The sequence below is a fragment of the Oncorhynchus clarkii genome, chromosome 5 (genome assembly GCF_045791955.1).
Source record: "Oncorhynchus clarkii lewisi isolate Uvic-CL-2024 chromosome 5, UVic_Ocla_1.0, whole genome shotgun sequence".
NCBI lineage: Eukaryota > Metazoa > Chordata > Actinopteri > Salmoniformes > Salmonidae > Oncorhynchus > Oncorhynchus clarkii.
The window spans coordinates 19,172,426-19,196,608 of NC_092151.1; the positions used below are offsets into that span (position 1 = coordinate 19,172,426).

Consider the following 24,183-nt stretch of genomic DNA (forward strand, 5'->3'; position numbering starts at 1 on the left):
TCGTTTGGATATGTATACCTAACGCCCTAACAAAAGTAGCTACTTGGACATAAATGCTAGACATTATCGAACAAATCAAGCATTTATTGTGGAACTAGGATTCCTGGGAGTGCATTCTGATGAAGATCATCAAAGGTAAGGGAATATTTAAAATGTGATTTCTGGTTTCTGTTGACTCCAACATCGCGGATAATTTCATTTATTTTCTGAGCGCCGTCTCAGATTATTGCATGGTTTGCTTTATCCATAAAGTTTTTTTGAAATCTGACACAGCGGTTTCATTAAGGAGAGGTTTATCTATAATTCCATGTGTATAACTTGTATTATCATCTACATTTATGATGAGTATTTCTGTTGAATCGATGTGGCTATGCAAAATCACTGGATGTTTTTGGAACTAGTGAACATAACGCGCCAATGTAAACTCAGATGTTTTGATATAAATATGTACTTTATCAAACAAAACATACATGTATTGTGTAACATGAAGTCCTATGAGTGTCATCTGATGAAGATCATCAAAGGTTAGTGATTCATTTTATCTCTATTTGTGCTTTTTGTGACTCCTATCTTTTGCTGGAAAAATGGGTGTTTATTCTGTGGCTTGGTGGTGACCTAACATAATCGTTTGTGGTGCTTTCGCTGTAAAGCCTATTTTAAATCGGACACTGTGGTCGGATTAACAACAAGATTACCTTTAAAATGTTTGAGGAATTTTAATTATGAGATTTCTGTTGTTTTGAATTTGGCGCCCTGCACTTTCACTGGCTGTTGTCATATGACCTGTAAAGATTATCCTTACTTCATCTTCCGCACAGACCATCCCCTGGCATGGCGCAGTGTGTGTGTGTGTGTGTGTGTGTGGGGGGGAGGGGGGGGGGGGGAACTCAGGATACTAGACAACCAGGACTGTGTGTCAGCCAATGTCAACCTGTACAAGTCTATAACAGTATTGGTACATGGCAACCCCAAACAGTTTAAGCTGGAATTTCAGATAATCAAAGAGGGAGCGCAGCAGGAGAATCTCTCTCTTGAGAATGACTCCCCTACCCTGAACGAGTCAGATCAGACCTCTTCGTTAACTTTTTATGGCTGCAGGGGCAGTATTGAGTAGCTTGGATGAAAAGGTGCCCATATCAAACGGCCTGCTCCTCAGTCATAGTTGCTAATATTTGCATATTATTGTTTGTATTGGATAGAAAACACTGTGAAGTTTCTAAAAGTGTTTGAATGATGTCGGTGAGTATAACAGAACTCATATTGGCAGGCAAAATCCTGAGTTGAAATCAATACAGGAAGTCAGAAATCTGAGCTTGTATGTATTCACCAGAGTCCCCAATGAAATCCCCTTGAGATATGAATGATGTTGCACTGCCTAGGGGTTCCACTAGATGTCAACCATCAATAGAAATTATAATGAGGCTTCTATGTTGTTGTGGGAGTGAATGAGGGCAGAATATATCCGCTGTCCATCAAGCAGCCATTTTGTGATCCCACTTTTTCCTCATGGTAGTCACTTGCGTTCCATTGGTCACGAAGACAAGAAAGAATACTCCAGTTGGAACTATATTGAAGCTATATGTTAAAAACATCCTAATAATTGATTCTATACTTAGTTTGAAATGTTTCTTCGACCGGTAATATTACTTTTTGAAGTTTTTGTCCGATATAACGCTGACCACTTCTGGAAAATCTGTCAAATTGGCAGATTATTTTGATGTTGATAAGTTTGTGAGGTCAGCTGGGATGTTACATAAGACGGTGGGGTTAGACCAGCTGAGTGAGAAGAAGCGGTTTTGCTTGAGGAAATGTATGACTGCTGTTGCAGTAGCAAAAGGTGGTGGGAAACGTGGTCAGGTTAAGAGAATATTAAAATAATTATGATGATCATGCTTCATAGGGTGTCCTTTTTCTCTTTGGTTTCTCTGTGGTTTCTTCTGCTTTTCTTTTCTCTTCTCTATATGGAGGTACTAAGGATAGGTTCTCTCAATATGAATGGGGGAAGGGACAGGAATAAGAGGGCTTGGGTATTAGAAGTAATAAAACAGAAAAGGCTTAATGTAGTTTTCCTACAGGAGACACATAGTGATGAGGAAAATGAGGTTGACTGGAGTATGTGGTGGGAGGGGCAGCATGTACTCAGTCACGGTACTAATTTCAGTCCTCAGGTTTAGTGGTGACTGTGGTATCTACAACAGAGATTGTCAAGGGTCGGGTTTTATTGGTCAAGGTGGATATTATGTTTTTATTTTTTATGTTTATGCTCCTAATGAGGGTACAGAGTGTATTGCTATATTTGATCAAATAAAGGAAACCTTAAAACAGTGTAATCAAGAGGGGTGTATGGTTTTAGGGGGTGACTGGAACTGTACAGTGGATTTTACTGTTGATCGCACCGCTGAAGAACCTCACCTGCGGTCAGCCACTTGCCTGTCTGGCCTATTAACTGAGTTTGAGCTTTCTGATGTGTGGAGAGTAAGGAATGCAAAAGTGAGGCAGTACACATGGCTAAAAATGAATGAAGGTTGTGTCAGTGCAGCAAGGTTAGACAGGTTGTATGTATCTGAGCAATACTGTAGTAGGGTTGGAAAGTGTGACATTTCTCCCGTGGGTTTCTCTGATCATCATATTGTTACTGTTGATATTCACTTGTCCTGTCCACGAAGGTTATCACCTTACCGGTATTTTAATGTTAAATTGTTACATGATGCCATGTTTTGTGACAGGTTTTTGTTGTTTTGGGGAAAATGGAGGGTTACAAAAGGGAATTTTGAGTCCTTGAGACAATGGTGGGAGGTTGGGAAGGCCTAAATACGAGTATTTTGTCAACAGTATACTGCTCTGTCTCAAATTGAAGTTAAAGAGACTATCAAGGCCCTTGAACAAGACATCAAGTCTATTGAATTGAAGCTGCCCACTCAGAACCCTGGAGTAGTTATGAACTTACAGGACAAGAGACATGAACTGAGGTCGTTTCTGCATGAAAGAGTGAAGGGTGCCTTGATTAGGTCTCGTTTCGCTTCCCTCAAGGATATGGATGCTCCTAGCGCTTAAAAAAAAAAACTAGGACAGGCGACATTGCAACGTAAACAGATGGTCTGCCTTCGTCTCCCTGATGGGAAGGTGACCACGGATGACAGTGAAATGCGTCAACATGCCGTGGATTTCTACTCGGCCCTCTATAAGGCGGAGGATTGTGCCTCTCTGTGTTGTTACAAGGTCTTCCTCAATTGGGACCTGAGCAGAGAGTCACATTGGACTCTGACATTACACTGCAAGAGCTGTCCACAGCAGTTATGCAGCTCTCAACAGGCCGAGCCCCTGGCATCGATGGTTTACCATCTGAGTTTTATAAGCACTTTTGGGGGTCTATTGGGGAGGATTTTTCTGAAGTGGTGTGTGAATCTTTTCATGAGGGTTCTCTTCCTGTATCCTGTCAATGTGCGGTGCTTTCACTGTTGCCAAAAAAGGGGGATTTGGCTCTCATAAAAAATTGGAGACCTGTTGCTTTGCTGTGCGCTGAATACAAAATTGTTTCTAAATGTCTCTCGAACAGGTTGAAAGAGTATCTGGGATTGTTGGTCCACAAGGACCAGTCCTACTGTGTACCTGATCGCTCTATTGTTGACAACTTGTTTCTGATAAGAGATGTTTTAGAAATGTGTAAACTGTCTGATGTAAATGTGGGTTTACTTTCTTTGGATCAGGAGAAGGCTTTTGATCGTGTGGACCACCAGTACTTGTTTAAAACAATGAAAGCCTTTGGGTTTGGGGATGTTCTTTTGTCTTGGATGAATTTACTGTATGCTGGGGCCTCGTGTATGGTGAAGGTGGGGGGTGGTTTGAGTTGCCCCATCCCTGTCCAAAGGGGCATCAGGCAGGGATGCCCAATTTCAGGGCAGTTATATAGTCTGGCGATTGAACCAATGCTTTGTTTTTTAAGAGCGAAGCTTACTGGTTTCTCTGTGCCAGGTGTAATGAAGGGTCCCACGATAACATCCTATCTGCATATGCAGACAGTGCTAAGGTTCTCTCAAATGCTTTAAAGGTGTATGAGGGGGCCTCCTCAGCTAGAGTCAATTGGGGAAAGAGTGAAGCGCTGTGGGCATGTCAGCTTCAAACGGGGTCCGCTCCACAGTTACCAGGGGGGCTCCAGTGGGGCAGAGATAGGATGAAGACTTTTTTTTTTCTAGGCTCCGATGTCTTTCAGAAAAAGGACTGGGAGGGTGTATTGGAGAAAGTCTGTGCCAGACTGTCTAGATGGAAATGGGTGCTGCCCCCGGCTGTCTTATAGGGGAAGGGTCCTGGTAGCTAATAATCTTGCTGCCTCTACCCTGTGGCACAGTCTAATGATTTTGCAGCCACCAAAGGGTCTGATACAAGAGCTTCAGAGGACCCTTGTCAATTTCTTCTGGTCTGGACAACACTGGATTAAAGCTGCAGCCCTGTACCTGCCACTGCACGAGGGTGGGCAAGGCCTGGTGGACATTTCCTCTAGAATCATGGCTTTCCGGCTTCAAGCAGCCCAGAGATTGTTGTACAGAGACGGTTCTAGCTGGGTCGAAACAGCCTACATATTGATGAGGAGAGCGGGCTGTTTGGGCTTAGACAAGCACCTTTTCCTCTTAAAGCTGGAGGGGGGGATTTGTCTGGCCTGACTCCATTTTATGAGTCTGTTATGCAGGCTTGGAGAGTCCTTGTCAAGTCCCGTAAGGCCGGCACGCCACCAGGGATGTATCTTTTTGAAGAGCCTCTTTTTCACAACACTGCCACCCAGTCCCGTGTTTTGGGTTCAGCTAGCCTACGTTCATGCCTGTTAGGCGTGGGGTATACCAAGCTGGGTCATCTGCTCCCAGCAGGAGCAGATCGTTGGAGGAGCTGGGAGAAAGAGCGGGGATCAGATCATCTCGCCTACTGAGGAAGGTCGTCGCAGTATGTGACTGACACTTCCAATTCTGATCGGTGGAAGGAGGGTCTGGATTATGTGTTACCTGCACTGATTGTTAGTGCTGCGATGCGGGCATTCGAGAAGGACGTGGGGATGCTGCTTTCCTTCAATACCCCGGAGCTGGGGGAGTTCAAGGAGGTGGGAAAGAAGGCCATGTACAGAATATATGTTAAGGTGTCCCATATCTCTTCCCTGGAAGGGGTAAAATCGACGAGGTGGGCGGATGTGCTTGGTCCAAGTGCCTCTCCAAAAGGCAGTTGGCGATCATTATACAAACTGCCTATTGATAAGAGGACAGCTGACCTCCAATGGAGGATAATACATGGAGCTATAGCCACCAACATGCATCTGGTACACCTGGACCCTATTGTTGGGGAGGGGTGTCCATTCTGTGCTGAGTCTGAAACTCTGGCACATCTGTTTTTACTGTGTCCCAGGTCGGTCGGGATGATTGAACTGATCATTGATTGGTTCTCAACGTTGGGAGAGGTTTTCTCTTCCCAACTGTATATATTTGGGCCAAAGTACAGGTTCAGTCAAAAGGGTGTAGTTGTGTTGCTTAATTTTGTGTTAGGGGCAGCAAAATTAGTGATATGGAAGACCCGAAAGAACAGTATTCGGGAACAGGGGTCTGTGGATGTGGTGGGAATGCTGGAGGGAATGTTGGCAGCGAGACTAAGGGTTGAGTTTGCCTATTATAAACTTGTCAACAATATTGATCTGTTTTTGAGTATATGGGGTATTCAGAGGCTGTTGTGTTTAGTTACTGTGGAGGAGGAATTGGAGTTGTGTTTTTAATTGATGTGCAACTGTGGTTTTGTATGAGTATTTATTGTGTGGTGGGCCCCCAGACCCAAAAAATATAATGTAAAACTCTCTCTCTCTCTCTCTCTCTCCCCGTCTCTCTCTCTACCCTTCTCTCTCTCTCTCTCTTTACCCGTATCTCTCTCTCTCTCTCTCTCTCTCTCTCTACTTCTCTCTCTCTCTACCCTTCTCTCTCTCTCTACCCGTCTCTCTCTCTCTACCCGTCTCTCTCTACCCGTCTCTCTCTCTACCCTTCTCTCTCTCTCTTTACCCTTCTCTTTCTCTCTTTCTTTACCCTTATCTCTCTTTACCCTTATCTCTCTTTCTCTGCCCTTCTCTCTCTCTCTCTCTCTCTCGCTCCAATAAAAACCTTGACGCACGCACGCACACACACACACACACACACACAGAACCACACTTCATTTCTTTCTCTGTCTCTCTCGATGGCTCTCTTGCGCTGACACTTTTCTAGTTGCGCCTTTCATATATCTCTGATTTGAAAAGGTCTGAGCCTGTCCCCTGACAGAATTAGTTCTGAGGCAGAAAAGCAAACACAAGCAGCAGCAATTCAATATGCAGCCAACATGAAACATATGCTACATTACCAACAGAGAGAAACAAACTGAACACATAACATATTTTCCCAGTCTAAACAGCCTAGTTCCCCACTATCATCACATTTCCCTAGTTTAAACAGCGTGGTTCCCCAATTACACATTTCCCCAGCCTAAACAGCCTGGTTCTCCAAATTAACGGAACATTTTAAACCTGACTCTGACCTCTCTGAGCAGAGATCACAGCAGAAACATCAGTGTGGAAGGAATGTGGAAGGAACACAAAGACTGAACCATAGGGCTCTGGTCAAAAGTAATGCACTATACCTGGAATAAAGTGTCTTTTAGGGAGATAGCGGTAGGACAGGTAGCATAGTGGGTGCAGGGAGTATGGCGGCGTGGTTCATTTGTTACTCTGATGAATGTGTTCCAACCTCTCCTCGGGGACCCACAGACGTTTCAAAATTATGCTGTAGCCCTGACCTACAGTAGCTCATCTAATTCTCCATTCATTGATGTGGAATCAGGTATGCTAGCTCTGGATTAGTTCAAATACATGGAATGACTGGGGGTCCCCAAGGAGAGGTTTATAAACCCCTGTATAAGAGAACACTCTCTTTTCTTACCAGGCAGACATTGTGCAGTGTACCCTCCCTTGAGGTCTTATGAATTACGGCCTCTACCCAATGTTATGGATGACATGCTTCCAATTAAGATGGAGGAACAAACACAAACACACTCATATATACTGTATGCGCTGCACATGAACACAGACACACACACGCAGAGACACAGACACACACAGGAAAGCACGCAGGCAGACACACACTCACACGCACACAGGCCCACAAACAACCACACACGCACACAAACACACACAGCGAGACAAGGTGGTATGCTATGTATATGCGTATCTGAAGGACATATGTTTGACTTTATTAGCCCTGCGGCACTAGCACTCCGCCGACTGAAAACGCAATTGCCTCGTTCCAACACAAATATTAACATTTCCAATCTGTTGTGTTGTGCTGCAGCAAATAGAAGCGACATAATTGTGGTACTGTTCATAAATCATGATTATGAAGCAGCATTGGCCACAGCCTTCTGTGTGTGCATCCACTGTGTGAACTCCATTCTTGTCTGTCTATGCTGTGGGCTAAACTAAACCCTGGATGATGACACAGGTTGTTAAGTAATTATGAACAATCAAGACTTTGCTAGGACAACACAGCTGGTGGCCACACCCCCACTGGAGGCAAGAGATGAAGGGTGTGTTCACCATATCTACTCCTCAACCTACCTTGAAAGTTCTCCTTGACCTGAACCGACACAGACTCTTACCTAGCTTTAGGTTTTGTTACTTGTAAATGGCTATGACACCTCTAAAGTTGGTGTGCACTGTCATCCAGTGTGAATTGAATGGCTTACACTTCATACTTCTTTGTGACTCGAATGGCTACCATTTCGTGCTTCTTTGACTTGAATGGATAACAGTTTGTATCCCCATATGTCACTTTACACAGAGGCAATTCAGATGAAGTGCTTAAGGACATTGTTTCTGCAGTATGGCTGTCTTTCTCCCGCCGTCTGGGACTTCTACCGTCCACTCTAGGGACATGTGTCCCTTTATGTCTCACTCTTTCACTCTCTCTTTCTTGTGCCCTCTCTACTGCTTCACCAAAATACCTTCGCTATGATTGATTGAGCTTTCCTGGAAAAATAGATCAAATATAATAGTGACAAACTGCCCATCTGGCACTCCAGGCAGGCTCAAGCACACACAAAACATTTTTTAAGTATTTGAAATAGTATTTGAACATAGGTCTGTTCACAACCCATACCGTTTGTGTGTTTGGCTGGAGTTCGCAGCCAGAAATTATAGAGAAATATGATTTGCAAATATGTTTGAGAGAACATATGTATGCATATTAATAAAAACTTCACTAGCTGTCCCCTTGGGACGTGACTGGGTGTAATTATATTTACAAACCTGCGGAAGCATTAAGATATGCTAAACGACGCTCGCTCCACTCAACCTGCTGAGTGGAAACCCAATCTGTTTTGAAGTTAAAAAGGTTCATAAATAAATCAAATACATCTCCTCCCCCTAACTCTGAACATGTACAGATGTGTATACAACCTGTCTCCATCTCTCTTTTTGCTCTTCTCTCTCACATGCACAAACCCATTTGCACTGTTTCTTTTCTTATCCTTTGTTCTTTCCCTCCCCTCTCTCCTTGACTCCTACTCGCTGTGTTTTACTTATTTTTCTCTCTCTGCACGTACAGTTGAAGTCTGAAGCTTACATACACTTAGGCTGGAGTCATTAAAACTAGTTTTCAACCACTTCCCATATTTCTTGTTAACAAACTATAGTTTTGGCAAGTCAGTTAGGACATCTACTTTGTGCATGACACAAGTAATTTTTCCAACAATTGTTTACAGACAGATTATTTCACTTTTAATTCACTGTATCACAATTCCAGTGGGTCAGAAGTTTACATACACTAAGTTGACTGTGCCTTTAAACAGCTTGGAAAAATCCAGAAAATTGTCATGGCTATAGATGCTTCTTATAGGCTAAGTGACATAATTTGAGTCAATTGGAGGTGTACCTGTGGATGTATTTCAAGGCCTACCTTCAAACTCAGTGCCTCTTTGCTTGACATCATTGGAAAATCAAAAGAAATCAGCAACAACCTCAGAAAACAATTGTAGACCTCCACAAGTCTAGTTCATCCTTGGGAGCAATTTCCAAATGGCTGAAGGTACCACGTTCATCTGTACACACAATAGTACACGTATAAACACCATGGGCCCACGCAGCCGTCATACCGCAATCCCAGAACAACAGCAAAGGACCTTGTGAAGTTGCTGGAGGAAACGGGTACAAAAGTATCTATATCCACAGTAAAACAAGTACTATATCGACAAAACCTAAAAGTCCACTCAGCAAGGAAGAAGCCACTGCTCCAAAACCGCCCTAAAAAAGCCAGACTATGGTTTGCAACTGCACATGGGGACAAAGTTCGAACTTTTTGGCTACCTGAAACATTTGACCCAAGTTAAACAATTTAACCTCTCTTGGGTAGGGGGCAGTATTTTCACTTCCGGATGAAAAGCGTGCCCAAAGTAAACTGCCTGTTACTCAGGCCCAGAAGATAGGATATGCATATAATTGGTAGATTTGGATACAAAACACTCTATAGTTTCTAGAACTGTTCAATTAATGTCTGTGAGTATAACAGAACTGATATGGCAGGCGAAACCCCGAGGATAAACCCCCCCCCCCTCCCCCCAAAAGAAATTCAGCCTACCACTATTTTCAATGGCTGTCACTTTTATTATAATGCGACGTCCTCCCAGATTGCAGTTCCTAGGGCTAGATGTCAACAGATGTCAACAGTCTTTAGAAAGATTTTCAGGCTGGTTTTTGGAAAAAATTTGCCAGAAATTGTAGTTTTTCTAGGTGGCTCCCATTTTGGCTGTAGTGTTTCCAAGTGCGTGAATGAGAGCGTGTTCTTTTGTATTTTTCTCCGGTATAGACTAATGATTCTCCGTCTTAAATTTGATAGGTACCCTAATACTGAAATAAACTAAGGTTTGATTATAAACATTGTTTGACTTGTTTGGAAAAGTTTATTAGTAATGTTTGGGATTAATTTGTATGCATTTTGATGGAGGGAAACTGGGTGGATTTGGCCTTGTATATAATACTCGGCCTTGTCTCAGGATGGTTGAAGTTGGTGGTTGAAGATATCCCTCTAGTCTGTTATATCTGGAGTACTTCTCCTGTCTTATCCGGTGTCCTGTGTGAATTTAACTATGCTCTCTCTAATTCTCTCTTTCTCTCTTTCTTTCTCTCTCTTTGAGGACCTGAGCCATAGGACCATGCCTCAGGACTACCTGGCATGATGACTCCTTGCTGTCCCCAGTCCACCTGGCCATGCTGCCGCTCCAGTTTCAACTGCTCTGCCTGCGGCTATGGAATCCTGACCTGTTCATCGGACATGCTACCTATCCCAGACTTTTTATTTGACCATGCTAGTCATTTATGAACATTTGAACATCTTGGCCATGTTCTGTTATAATCTCCACCCGGCACAGCAAGAAGAGAACTGGCCACCCCTCATAGCCTGGTTCCTCTCTAGGTTTCTTCCTAGATTTTGGCCTTTCTAGGGAGTTTTTCCTAGCCAACGTGCTTCAACACCTGCATTGCTTGCTGTTTGGAGTTTTAGGCTGGGTTTCTGTACAGCACTTTGAGATATCAGCTGATGTACGAAGGGCTATATAAATACATTTGATTTGATTTGGATAATTGACTGAGCGCGCCAGCTAAACTGAGTTTTTATGGATACAAAGAAGGACATTATCGAACAAAAGGACCATTTGTGATATAACTGGGACCTTTGAGTGCCAACAGAAGAAGATCATCAAAGGTAAAGCATTTATTATATCGCTATTTCTGCCTGGTTGAATTTTTTTTCATGGTTTTGTATGCGGGGCGCTGTCCTAACATAATCGCATGGTGTGCTTTCGCCATAAAGCCTTTTGGAAATCTGACACGGGCTGGATTAACAAGAAGTTAAGATTTATTTTGATGTATGACACTATTCTGTAGTTTGAATTTGGAAGAGAGGTGCAGGAGAGAAGCAGGATATCTGCTCCTAAATTAGGTTCAATTTGCTGAGGGGTGACTAACGAGGCTAATGACACCAGTCCCGCTTCCTGAACCCAGACAGACAGACAGACAGACAGACAGACAGACAGACAGACAGACACACTTGAGGCTCCAGGCAACTCCTAACTAGGTCATATCTCTGTCTGAGTCTGAGATGAATACAGGGGCAGGGTAAGAAGGAGAAGGAAATGAAAAAGAGATGGAGATAAACAGAGAGGGCAGGGTGGGTACTCATTGTTTCTAGGAGAGTTGTAAAAAGTCTGAGAGATGGGAGGATGTAAGGTGACCCTTTACCTGTCTCTTGTTAGAAGACAGAGAGAGAAACAGAAAGCCAAAGATTGAAATAAGGACAAAGTTCTGTTGGTAAATGGAGGTAGAGCGAGATGGAGGGAGATCAGGGTAAAGGGTCATTGTTCTTGTCTCTGGCTGGAGAGAAATCAGAGAGTGATAGGAGAATAAAGATAGAAATATGGAATGAGGGTACAAATCTATGTTTTGCTGTCATTGGCTGTAGGAGTCATCAAAGTGAGTAATAAAGAGATACGAGATGGAGAAAGAAGGAAAGAGAGAGAAAGAGAGAGAGAGAGAGCTACGGGCATGCTCAACATGAACTCCTGATTTTTCATTTTTAGAATGAGATAAACACTCAAATCTAAAAATAATTCAAGACAACAAGTGATGAACAACAACTATATTAAATCACAATATAAAAAAGTAACTTTGAGCATGAAATAAAGAAGTTTTGACACTCACTAGCTAGCTACATAACAAAAACCTAGCCAGCAGGCTAACAAGCTAGCCAGAAACATGTAGCTAGAACAAACCTAGCAGGTTAATACAACTACATCAAACAACCAAACTGAGTGAGTAAACCAACAAGGAGCACAGACTCTAACTTTAAACATATCTTCCATTTTTTTGTGTTAAGATTTTTAACTTTTTGCATTTCTTTTAGCTAATTTAGAACCAGCTAGCAACAGCAGCAGACAAACAAAACTGGTTGCCATGGCAACGGTGCAGCAGAACAGAGCAGCAGTAGTAGCAGAGCCCACAGTCACCATGTCCCCACTCCCCCTCAGCGCGGAGTCCATTCTCTACCCTCCAGAGGCCAAAAATGACACAACAAGGAAGGCTTTTAAACAAAAACTACTAAAGCGGAGGCCAGAAACCCTTTTTGCAAAAACAGTGATGTGGCTAATCTTATCTTTCTTACTGACCAGCCAAATGCATGGCGCTCAGAAGTCTGCTCTCCCTACCCATCCATAAAGAAAGAGAGAATCTGTAATGGCTGGAAGCTGAAAGTCAAAGACACGACTCTGACAGCATCATGATAACAATCAACCTCTACAAGACTGGAACTGTCATCATGCAAGGTAACATTAGGCTGTTTGAAACAGACTTTCAGACCATTAACCTCTCTGGTACAAGTGCGACGCTAGCGTCCCACCTCGACAACAGCCAGTGAAATTGCAGGGCGCCAAATTCAAAATGTTGAATTTGGCGCCCTGCAATTTCACTGGCAGGGCGCCAATACAAGTATTATACACCATTTTAAAGATAAACGTCTTGTAAATCCAACCACAGTTTCCGATTTCAAAAAGGCCTTACGGCGAAAGCACACCAAACGATTATGTTAGGTCAGCGCCTAGTCACAGAAAACCATACAGACATTTTCCAAACAAGGAGAGGTGTCACAAAAGTCAGAAATAGCGTTAAAATTAATCACTTACCTTTGATGATCTTCATCAGATGGCACTCACAGGACTTCATGTTAGACAATAAATGTTTGTTTTGTTCAATAATGTCCCTCTTTATGTCCTAAAACCTCCGTTTTGTTGGTGCGTTTAGTTCAGAAATCCAAAGGCACAATGAGCACTCTCAACATCAAGACAAAGTCAAAAGTACAATAAAAGTTAATAGAAACATGTCAAACAATGTTTAAAATCAATCCTCGGGTTGTTTTAGTCATAAATAATATTTCAACCGGACAAAACTTTCGTCAATAGAAAAGGAGAAACAAGAAAGGCGCATTCCCAATCACGCGCATGACTCGAAAGTGCTGTATCTCCCTAATTTTTCAGAGTAAAAGCCTGAAACAATGCCTAAAGACTGGCCACACGTAGAGGAAGCCATAGAGATCGTGAACTGGGTCATATGTCTTTGTATGGTGGATAGGCTTTCAATGGAAAACAGCCTTTCAAAATAGTACTTTGTGGTTAGATTTTCCTCAAGTTTTCACCTGCCATATCAGTTCTGTTATACTCACAGACATTATATTAACCGTTTTGGAAACTTTAGAGTGTTTTCTATCCAAATCTACTGATTATATGCATATCCTAGCTTCTGGGCCTGAGTATCAGGCAGTTTAATTTGGGCACGCTTTTCATCCAAAATTCCGAAAGCTGCCCCCTACCCTAGTGAAGTTTTAAGGAGAGAGCAGAGAGAGAGAAGGACCCCAACCAGTGGCATGCCTTCCCACAAGACAAACTCTACCAGCACCACCCTTACCCCCCTATCCCCCACCAAAAAGGCACATCCAGCACCTCTCTTCCCACCATAGAGGAGGACACGGCCCAGGAGGAGAGCGACTCACTCAGTGCAGAACAGACTCGGGCCCTCTTCCCACCATGGTTGTCATGAGGGAAGAGTTCACCAAACTGGAGGGGGAGGTGGTTCTGCTCAGGGAGAGTGTGAGCAAACAGCAACCAGACATCCACATCTTAGAAGCGCTCCTAACCAAGGTGAGGACAGATCAGGACATCAACCTTGCAACACAGCTGAAAGAGGTTCAGCAAGAGTGAGACGGACTCAATAGAGAGCTGGCTGATCTAACAAAGGAAGTGAGAAAGCTCCAAAAAGACAGGCAGAGCAGTAATAATGAGCTGACCACACTAAGAGAGGAGCTGCAGGTGAGAAAGTGAACAGAGGACAGGCTGCAAGAGCAGCTAGATCATCACTTTATAACCTGTCCTCACACAGCAGAGGAGCCCGACACAACCAGCCAGGCCTACCCATCCTGGCCGTCCTGCAAAGAAGACTGCAAGAGCACAGCACAGAATGCTCAATGAGGTTAAGAAGAATCCTAGAGTGTCAGCTAAAGACTTACAGAAATCTCTGGAAGATTGTAAAATCTCTGCTGACAAGTCTACAATACGTAAAAGACTAAACAAGAATGGTGTTCATGGGAGGACACCACGGAAGAAGACACTGCTGTCCAAAAAACAGTTTGTAATAGAGCACCTGGATGTTCCACAGCGCTACTGGCAAAATATTCTGTGGACAAATGAAACTAAAGTTCTGTTGTTTGGAAGGAACACACAACATATGTGTGGAGAAGAAAAGGCACAGCACACCAACATCGAAACCTCATCCCAACTGTAAAGTATGGTGGAGGGAGCATCATGGTTTGGGGCTTTTTGCTGCCTCAGAGCATGGACAGCTTGCTATCATCGACGGAAAAATGTATTCCCAAGTTTATCAATATATTTTGCAGAAGAATGTAAGGCTATCTGTTCGCCAATTGAAGCTCAACAGAAGTTAGGTGATGCAACAGGACAACATCCCAAAAGACAGAAGTAATCAACAACAGAATGGCTTGAACAGAAGAAAATGCGCCTTCTGGAGTGGCCCAGTCAGTCCTGACCTCAACCCAATTGAGATGCTGTGGCATGACCTCAAGAGACTAGTTCACACCAGACATCCCAAGAATATTGTGGAACTGAAAGAGTTTTGTAAAGAGGAATGGTCCAATATTGTGCATGTCTGATCCGCAACTACAGAAAACATTTGGTTGAGGTTATTGCTGCCAAAGTAGGGTCAACCTGTTATTAAATTCATGGGTCCACATACCTTTTCCAACCTGCACTGTGAATGTTTTCAGGGTGTGTTCAATAAAGGCATGAACAATTAATTGTTTGTGTGTTATTAGTTTAAACAGACTGTGTTTGTCTATTGTTGTGACTTAGATGAAGATCAGATTACATTTTATGACCAATTTATGCAGAAATACAGGTAATTCTAAAGGGTTCACATACGTTTTTTTCCCAATGTATGTGGAGAAATCACTTTGCAAACTTCTAAAGCAATATAACAGAGCCTAGAACAAAATGATAAACAAGAAAAATTACACATCCTTCAATCAGCAGTCAAAGACTATCAGAATCCTGTGGATACCCCAGTTACAGAAAAATGATTATTGGAAAAACTATCCACTCTCCAACCAAAAAAGGCCTGTGGTGCGGATGGCATTTTAATAAATGAAATGATCAAAGATAGACCACAAATTCAAATTTGCTATACTCAAACTCTTCCACATTATCCTCACTTCAGTTATTTTTCCTGATATTTGGAACCAAGATCTGATCACACCAGTCTATACAAATGTTGACAAATTTGTCACAAATAATTACAGAGGAATTTGTGTTAACAGCAATTTAGGGAAAATTCTCTGCAGTATAATAAATTGCAGACTACATCATTTCCTTGATTAACACAACGTCCTAAACGGAAGCCATAATTATAAAAAAAATACATTATCGTATAACAACCACATTTACACCATGCACACTCTAAATAACAACAAGTAAACCAAAACAAAGGCAAAATCTACTTGTTTTGTAGACTTCAAGAAAGCATTTGATTCAATTTGGCACAAAGGTATTCTTTTATAAACTAATAGAAAGTGGTATTGGAGGGAAAACATATGATGTTAATAAATCAATGTACACTAAAAACAATTGTGCGGTTAAAATTGGCAACAACAAGCAAACAGACTTCTTCTCTGAGGGACGTGTAGTGAAAGAGGTCTGCCCAATAAGTCCAACACTATTTAACATCTACATTAAAACTTCTTATGGCTGGAGAGCAGTATTGAGTAGCTTGGAGGAATAAGTTGCCCAAAGTAAACGGCCAGCTCCTCAGTCTCAGTTGCTAATATATGCATATTATTATTAGTATTGGATAGAAAACACTAAAGTTTCTAAAACTGTTTGAATGATGTCTGTGAGTATAACATAAGTCATATGGCAGGCAAAATCCTGAGGAGAAATCAAAACAAGAAGTGAGAAATCTAAGCTTGGTATGTATTCACCACAGTTCCCAATGAAATCCCCTTGAGATATTAATGATTTTGCACTTCCTATGGGTTCCACTAGATGTGAACTATATGTGAACCATCTATAGACATTTGAACGAGACTTCTACTGTGTTGTGGGACTGAATGAGAGCAGAATCTATCAGGTGACTGGCAGTCAGACATTTTCTGATCACGCGCATTCCTCATGGTATGCACTTGCGTTCCATTGCTCATCAAGACACAAAGGAATACTCCGGTTGGAACTTTATTGAAGCTATATGTTAAAAACATCCTAACGATTGATTCTGTACTTAGTTTGAAATGTTTCTTTGACCTGTAATATAACTTTTTGAAGTTTTGGTCTGACTTAACGCTGACCAGAATGAGCGTTTGGATATGTATACCAAACGCTCTAACAAAAGAAGGTATTTGGACATAAATAACGGACATTATCGAACAAAACAAACATTTATTGTGGACCTGGGATTCCTGGAGTGCTTTCTGATGTAGATCATCAAAGGTAAGGGAATATTTATCATGCAATTTCTTGTTTATGTTGACGACAACACTGCGGCTATTGTGACTTTCTTCTGATCGCCATCTCAGATTATTGCATGGTTTGCTTATTCCGTAAAGTTTTTTTGAAATCAGACACAGCAGTTGCATTAAGGAGAGGTATATCTATAATTCCATGTGTATATCTTGTATTATCATCTACATTTATGATGAGTATTTCTGTTGAATGATGTGGCTATGCAAAATCACTGGATGTTTTTGGAACTAGTGTCACTAACGTCGTAGTGAGGAGACCAAAGCGCAGCGTGATGTGAATACATCCTTTTAATGATAGATGAAAACAAACACGAAGTACAATAAACAAACAAAATATCAAAACGAACGTGAAGCTATACTACAAACGTGCAGACACAGGCAACTAGACATAGACAATAACCCACAAAATACCCAAAGAAGATTGGCTGCCTAAATATGGTTCCCAATCAGAGACAACGAGACAACAGCTGCCTCTAATTGAGAACCAATCTAGGCAACCATAGACATACATAAACACCTAGATGGTAAGCAACCCCATAAACCTACAAAACCCCTAGACAGTACAAAAACACATACGTCACCCATGTCACAACCTGACCTAACCAAAATATATAAAGAAAACAAAAGAATACTCAGGTCAGGGCGTGACAACTAGTGAATGTAACGCGCCAATGTAAACTTATATTTTGATAAATGTGAACTTTATCAAACAAAACATACATGTATTGTGTAACATTAAGTCCTATGAGTGTCATCTGATGAAGATCATCAAAGGTTAGCGATTAATTTGATCTGTATTTGTGCTTTTTGAAACTCCTCACTTTGGCTGGGGATAAAAATGTCTGTGTTTTTCTGTGGCTTGATGGTGACCTAACATAATCGTTTGTGGTGCTTTCGCTGTAAAGCCTATTTGAAATCGGACACTGTGGTGGGATTAACAACAAAATTACCATTAAAACGGTATAAGATACATGTACGTTTGAGGAATTTTAATTATGAGATTTCTATTGTTTTGAATTTGGCACCCTGCACTTTCCCTGGCTGTTGTCATATCATCGCGTTAACGGGATTGCAGCCATAAGACGTTTTTAATCAATCTGAAAAAACATTAGAAGAATCGGCAGCACCTGTTCTCACCCTACACAACACTGAAATCGAGTGTCTGCTGTGCGCATATGACCTGGTGCTACTGTCTCCCACTAAGGAGAGGCTAAAGCAGCATCTAGATCATCTGCACAGGTTCGGTCAGACCTGGGCTTTGACCGTTCATTTAAAAAAACTGAATATAATGATATTCCGTAAAAGGACCAGAAATCAGGATGACAAATATAAATTCTAATTCGACACAGTTCTATTAGAACACACCAAAAACTACACGTATCTAGGACTTAATATCAGCAAAACAGGTAACTTTCACATGGCTGTGAATGAGCTGAGAGACAAAGCAAGAAGAGCATTCTATGCCATTAAAAGGAACATTAAAATCGAAATTCCAATTAGAATCTGGCAAAATAACCAATTGCTCTACATGGCAGTGAAGTATGGAGTCCACTCTCTAATAATGAATTTACCAAATGGGACAAACATCCAATCAAAATACTGCATGCAGAGTTTTGCAAGACTGTGTTGCAAGTGCAAAGAAACCCGCCAAATAACGCATGTAGAGCAGAATTGGGCCAATACCCTTTCCTTATTCAAATAGAAAAAATAGCCATCAAATTTTACAACCATCTAAAAACATGTGACCCCAAAACATTTCATTACACGTCCCTACAATGTCAAGAGACAAAATAAGAAAAGAGACAAATCTGTCGTTCTGCCCCTGAACAGGCAGTTAACCCACTGTTCCTAGGCCGTCATTGAAAATAAGAATTTGTTCTTAACTGACTTGCCTAGTTAAATAAAGGTTAAATAAAAAAAATAAAAAGTCAGCTGGTTCCAAAGCTCAGATCAATAACCCAAACCAACCCCATAGAGCCTCAGGACAGCACTCAGGAAATCTGGTCCGACCAACTCCTCACAAATAAAACATAAAAAGATATCACCTATTGGAAAGACATCACACAAAATATAAGTAAACTTCAATGCTATTTGGCTCTAAACAGACAGGTCATGGTGGCAGACTATCGACCGCTGTGAATGATCGAAAACTGAGGAAAACACTGACTAGGTACAGACACAGTGAGCACAGTCTGGCCATAGAGACCTGTCATCACAGGCAAACCTGGCTGCCCAGAGAGGACAGGCTGTGCTCACTCTGCTCCAGAGGAGAGATATAGACAAAGATGTAATATTTAATGAGTGAAAAGACAAAATGTGTTCTCCTGCCACAACCTGAGGGACAGCCAGTGAAAAGTGCTATGTAATGTCAATAATATTTCCCGTTTTGTTTTGGCTTTCTTACCATGCCATATTGAGACTGGTCTACTACTATTGCTTTAATGTATTATTATTATTCTCATTAATATTGTTGTTGTAGTTGCTGTTAATGGTAATCCCATTTCCACTACTATTATTCCTATTGCTGTTGGTCCCACCATTTTTGTTATATGTATACTTTGACATGGTAAGTAATTTAACTTGCCACGTCAATAAAGTCTATTGAAATGAATTGAATTGAGAGAGAGGGAAAGTCCAGTAGAAAAGAGACGAGTAGAGGGGAGAAGGAAAAAGAAGAGGTTAATTAAAACTTCTTATGGCTGCAGGGGCAGTATTGAGTAGCTTGGATAAAAGGTGCCCAGAGGTGCCCAGAGTAAGCGGCATGCTCTTCAGTCACAGTTGCTAATATATGCATAGTAATATTAATATTGGATAGAATACACTCTGAAGTTTCTAAAACTGTTTGAATGATGTCTGTGAGTATAACAGAACTCATATGGCAGGCAAAAACCTGAGAAGAAATCCAAACAAGAAGTGAGAAATCTGAGGTTGGTCGATTTTCAACCCAGGCCCTATTGAATTCACAGTGGGATATGGATGAAGTTGCACTTCCTAGGGCTTCCACTAGATGTCAACCGTCTTTAGAAACTTGAATGAGGCTTCTACTGTGTTGTGGGGCTGAATAAGAGCTGAATGAGTCAGGTTACTGGCAGAGAGCCATTTCCTGGTCATGCGCATTTCACATGATATCGACCTGCATTCCATGGCTTCTCCAGACACAAAGGAATTCTCCGGTTGGAACTTTATGGAAGATTTATGATAACAACACCCTAAAGATTGATTCTATACTTAGTTTGACAAGTTTCTTCGACCTGTAACATAACTTTTTAAAGTTTTTGTCCAAAGTTATGCTGGACCTGCACGATCGTTTGGATATGTGTACCTAACGCCCTAACAAAAGTAGCTACTTGGACATAAATAATGGACATTATCGAACAAATCAAGCATTTATTGTGGAACTAGGATTCCTGGGAGTTATTATTTTTCTGAGCGCCGTCTCAGATTATTGCATGGTTTGCTTTTTCCATAAGTTAAAAAAAAATCTGACACAGCGGTTGCATTAAGGAGAGGTTTATCTATAATTCCATGTGTATAACTTGTATTATCATCTACATTTATGATGAGTTTTTGTTGAATCGATGTGGTTATGCAAAATCACTAAATGTTTTTGGAACTAGTGAATAACGCGCCAATGTAAACTCAGATAGTTTGATATAAATATGAACTTTATCAAACAAAACATACATGTATTGTGTAACATGAAGACCTATGAGTGTCATCTGATGAAGATCATCAAAGGTTAGTGATTCATTTTTATCTCTATTTGTTTTTTTTGTGACTCCTATCTTTGGCTGGAAAAATGGCTGTATTTATTCTGTGGCTTAGTCGTTAATAATCGTTTGTGGTACTTTCGCTGTAAAGCATATTTGAAATCGGACACTGTGGTGGGATTAACAACAAGATTACCTTTAAAACGGTATAAGATACATGTATGTTTGAGGAATTTTTAGACTTCTCCTACCTGTCTCAGGGTGGCATGGTCCATGCTGGTGGCAGGTGCAAGGCACACAGGGAGACAGGGGTCCTCCGTTAGGGACCTCTCTGCTGAATCCTGGGGCACAGAGCTCACAGAACTGACCCCCAAATCCAGGAGGGCATGTACACACCTCTACCCAGAGTGCAGGAGGGGTAGAGGGGATAACAGGACTGGAGAAGGGGGCAGCGGAAGCCAGGGTTACCCCTGAGAGTTGGGACGTGTCTGGGGAGAGAGGATGGAGATCATTAATACTTTATCTCCAAATCTGGAGAGGTCATGAATACTCAAACGTCCTCAAAAGGCTACTCTCACATCCAGAAGACAATGGTCCACTAATGCAGAGTTTTATAATCAGAAACAAGATTAATCTAGGAATTTAACCAAGTTCTGTGTGTGTGTGTGTGTGTGTGTGTGTGTGTGTGTGTGTGTGTGTGTGTGTGTGTGTGTGTGTGTGCATACCTGCACTCTTGTGACGTAAATGTGGGCACACACCTATCTACCTCACTCTGATAATCTCTGATAAAACAAATGAATAAATCAAAGCAGTGGAGCGAGGGAGGAGAGCATGAGGAAAGGAGGAGAGGAAGAGAAGAAAAAGTGGAGATATTGGGGGAGCATGCACCCACTGGGATTACTGATTCCTCTTTCCTCTCTTCCTCCATGAATAGGGATGCGGGATAGTCCAGGTTGAATCCTCCTCAGCCATTGTACAGAATACTACCACCACCACTCAAGGTCCAGTGCCCAGGCTTTCAACAGAGGCTCTTTACCAGTGCCAGTGAGGATGTGTGTGCGTGTATCACGGTGAGTAAGGGATGTGTGTGAGATCAAAAATACAGAATGGGTGAATTAATGAATTAATGTCTAACGAGAGAAAGGGAGAGAGGGAAAGAGCCATTTAAAAAAGACAGAATAAGCATGAGGAAGAGAGAGACCATGGGCTCTAACAAGTCGTGATCACCCTGTTCCTTAAGCAACGATACAACACAGCTAATTTACCATCTGCAACTCAGCCCCCAACCAACTCATCCCCTCCGACTACCATACTCCTGGCCACCAGTTAAACCATCTCCCTCTCCTTCTCCCTCTCCCTGTCTCTCGACAGCCACCCGCACCTCTCTGATTCAGAGGTGTTGGGTTAAATGCGTAAGACACATTTCAGTTGAATGCATTCAGATGTACAACTGACTAGGTATCCCCCTTCCCCTCTCTCTCTCCATCTCTATACCCTTTCTTCATCTCCCTCTCCCTCTCACTCTTCCCCTCTTTCCCTTTTTCTCACTCCCTTTTCCATTCTCTCTACATCTCTCTCTCTCTCTCCCATTCTTTCTGCCCCTCTCTCCATTCCTCTCTCTCTCTCCCTCCACCCCGCACCCTCCACCCCGCACACCTCTCCCTCTACTGATTTTGTGGAAGCCTCCTACCCTAAACTTACATCTTCAACACTACTCAGCTGTCACACATGATCCTCACCCAACAATGTGACATCCATCGCCTACAGACAATCCTGTCATTAAAATAATAATGAATGTCTTAATCTGTTTTTTGGTGCAGTGGGGGAGAAAAAGGCGAAATTGCACTTTGTGGGATTTTCATATTAACATTTGCTTGGCGGCCTGCGGAGATAAGGCACTTCTAACACTGTTTGAGAATTCATTTGAGACCGAACACAAATCATTAGCAGTGTTTTCCTCCGCAATGCACAAAGAGGGTGTGTGTGTGTGTGTGTGTGTGTGTGTGTGAGAGAGAGAGAGACCGTGTGTGTCTATGTGTACATAGTGTGAATGTGTGTGTGGCTTTGACCCAATGTGAGAGATGGTGTGTATGGCTTTAACTAACTAACGTAATGCCTCTCACATCCCCTCAGTACACTGACCTAAACACTATATGAGAGAGAGAGAGAGAGAGAGAGAATCAGACTGTACCCCCGCTCACTCCATTAAAGAGCAGGGGATGTGGAAGTACAGACATGCAATATCTGTGAGCAGAAGTCCTGCTGCTCTTGCCTATGAATTTGGCACAACTCAATGCTTCAGTGAGAGCAAGCATGTGTTGAACACTCAGCGATATAAAGTAGGCCTTAACTGGTAATGAAAATGTGCGTGGGTGCCTCTGTTGCATTTAATAGTCTCAAAGTGGTTGTGTGTATAAACTATAAAGAGTGTGTATGTGTGTGTACGTACGTGGGTGCATGTGGTCCATATGAGAGTGACTGAGGCAGTGTTACTAAGTGAGATAGAGTTCTGGTACTGAACTTCCCCTGCCAGTGAAATAACTTGACAGCTGATGTTCACGAGGCCAAGTGGTGTTACCATGCATATTCTCCTCAGAGATGTTCCAGAAGAGGCCGGAGCCAATGAGAGGGCAGCAGGTTGAGAGCAAGTAGTAGGAAGCAGACTGCTGTCCATTAATGAACTGACAGGATAGAGAGGAACCACATCCAGCTCAATGACTCTTCTGATGGATTTGTTTTACTTTGGTTAAATAAGAACATACTCTTAGTAATAGGGTACAGGAGGCACAAATAATGAACAACACGCTAGCTTGAGGTGTAGCCATTGCATGTATGCACACACACTTATACACAACCACTCTTACACACATGCACGCATGTAAACACACACACACACACACACACACACACACACACACACACACACACACACACACACACACACACACACACACACACACACACACACACACACACACACTTACAGTTGTGTCCTCCTGCGTTGCTGATCTGTATAGCAGTGAGGTTGATGAGAAGATGGTGGAACTGGAAGGCAGATAATGAAGGCTTCAGCCTCGTCTCCTCCTTGTGAAGTCTGGAGGAAAACAAACACAGCTCCATGATTACTGAGGCCCCTACGTTTACTGAGGCCCCTATGATTACCGAGTCCCGCAACATGTTTGTACAGTATTATTACGTGCAGTATGTTTGTAGGAATGAATAAATGCATCAGTCATATCTTATGTTCACCGTCTGAAATGTAGCATGGTATGTTTGTGTTTTTAATGGGAATGTGGAAGCTGTCTGTTGGACATACAGCTCCTACTCTGTCCTGTGTGTGAATGTGTTATATTTGGGCAAGGTATATCCGCTATATGTCCTCTGTGTCTATGAGTTAGTGTTGACAGTATATTACATTTCCTCTGTATGTGAAAAAATGTGTGTCCAGTCTATGGACCACACAGACCTCTCCCCCTCTACAGAGGTCCTCGTTCCCCGGCCCCTAGACAGCCATAGTTATAAAAGGAGACAATTACAAACACAGCCTCACAGCCCCCCGGTAATGGAGCTGCTGCTCTGCTGCTGTGTAGCGAGAAGCAGGGGTTGATGTGAAAGTGAGAGAACTCTCTGCCATGTCTTCCCTATGGAGCACTGTCCATTTTGGTTCTAATCAGAGCCGGGCAGAGCCAGAGACACTGAGACTGTAATTAAGGAATGCTAGTATGAGAGGAACATCATCAGATGACCACGAATCCACTGAAGGTCTGTGCATAGTGTGTGGTTTGTTTTACTATCTTTGTGGGGACCAAACAACGGATTCCCGTTCAAAATCCCATTTTCCCTAACCCTAAACCTAATCC

At 42.3% G+C, this 24,183-nt stretch overlaps 1 protein-coding gene across 1 annotated transcript in view; it reads right to left on the reverse strand.

The window, feature by feature from the left end:
- Positions 1-24,183, reverse strand: part of LOC139409644 (laminin subunit gamma-3-like) — a 192,744-nt gene that overhangs the window by 70,591 nt on the left and 97,970 nt on the right. Inside the window, exons 11-12 of the mRNA XM_071155064.1 lie at positions 23,308-23,417; positions 20,575-20,811 (exon numbers count right to left, since the gene is read on the reverse strand). Coding sequence (XP_071011165.1) covers positions 20,575-20,811; positions 23,308-23,417 — 347 coding nt within the window. The remainder of the gene's footprint in view (positions 1-20,574; positions 20,812-23,307; positions 23,418-24,183) is intronic.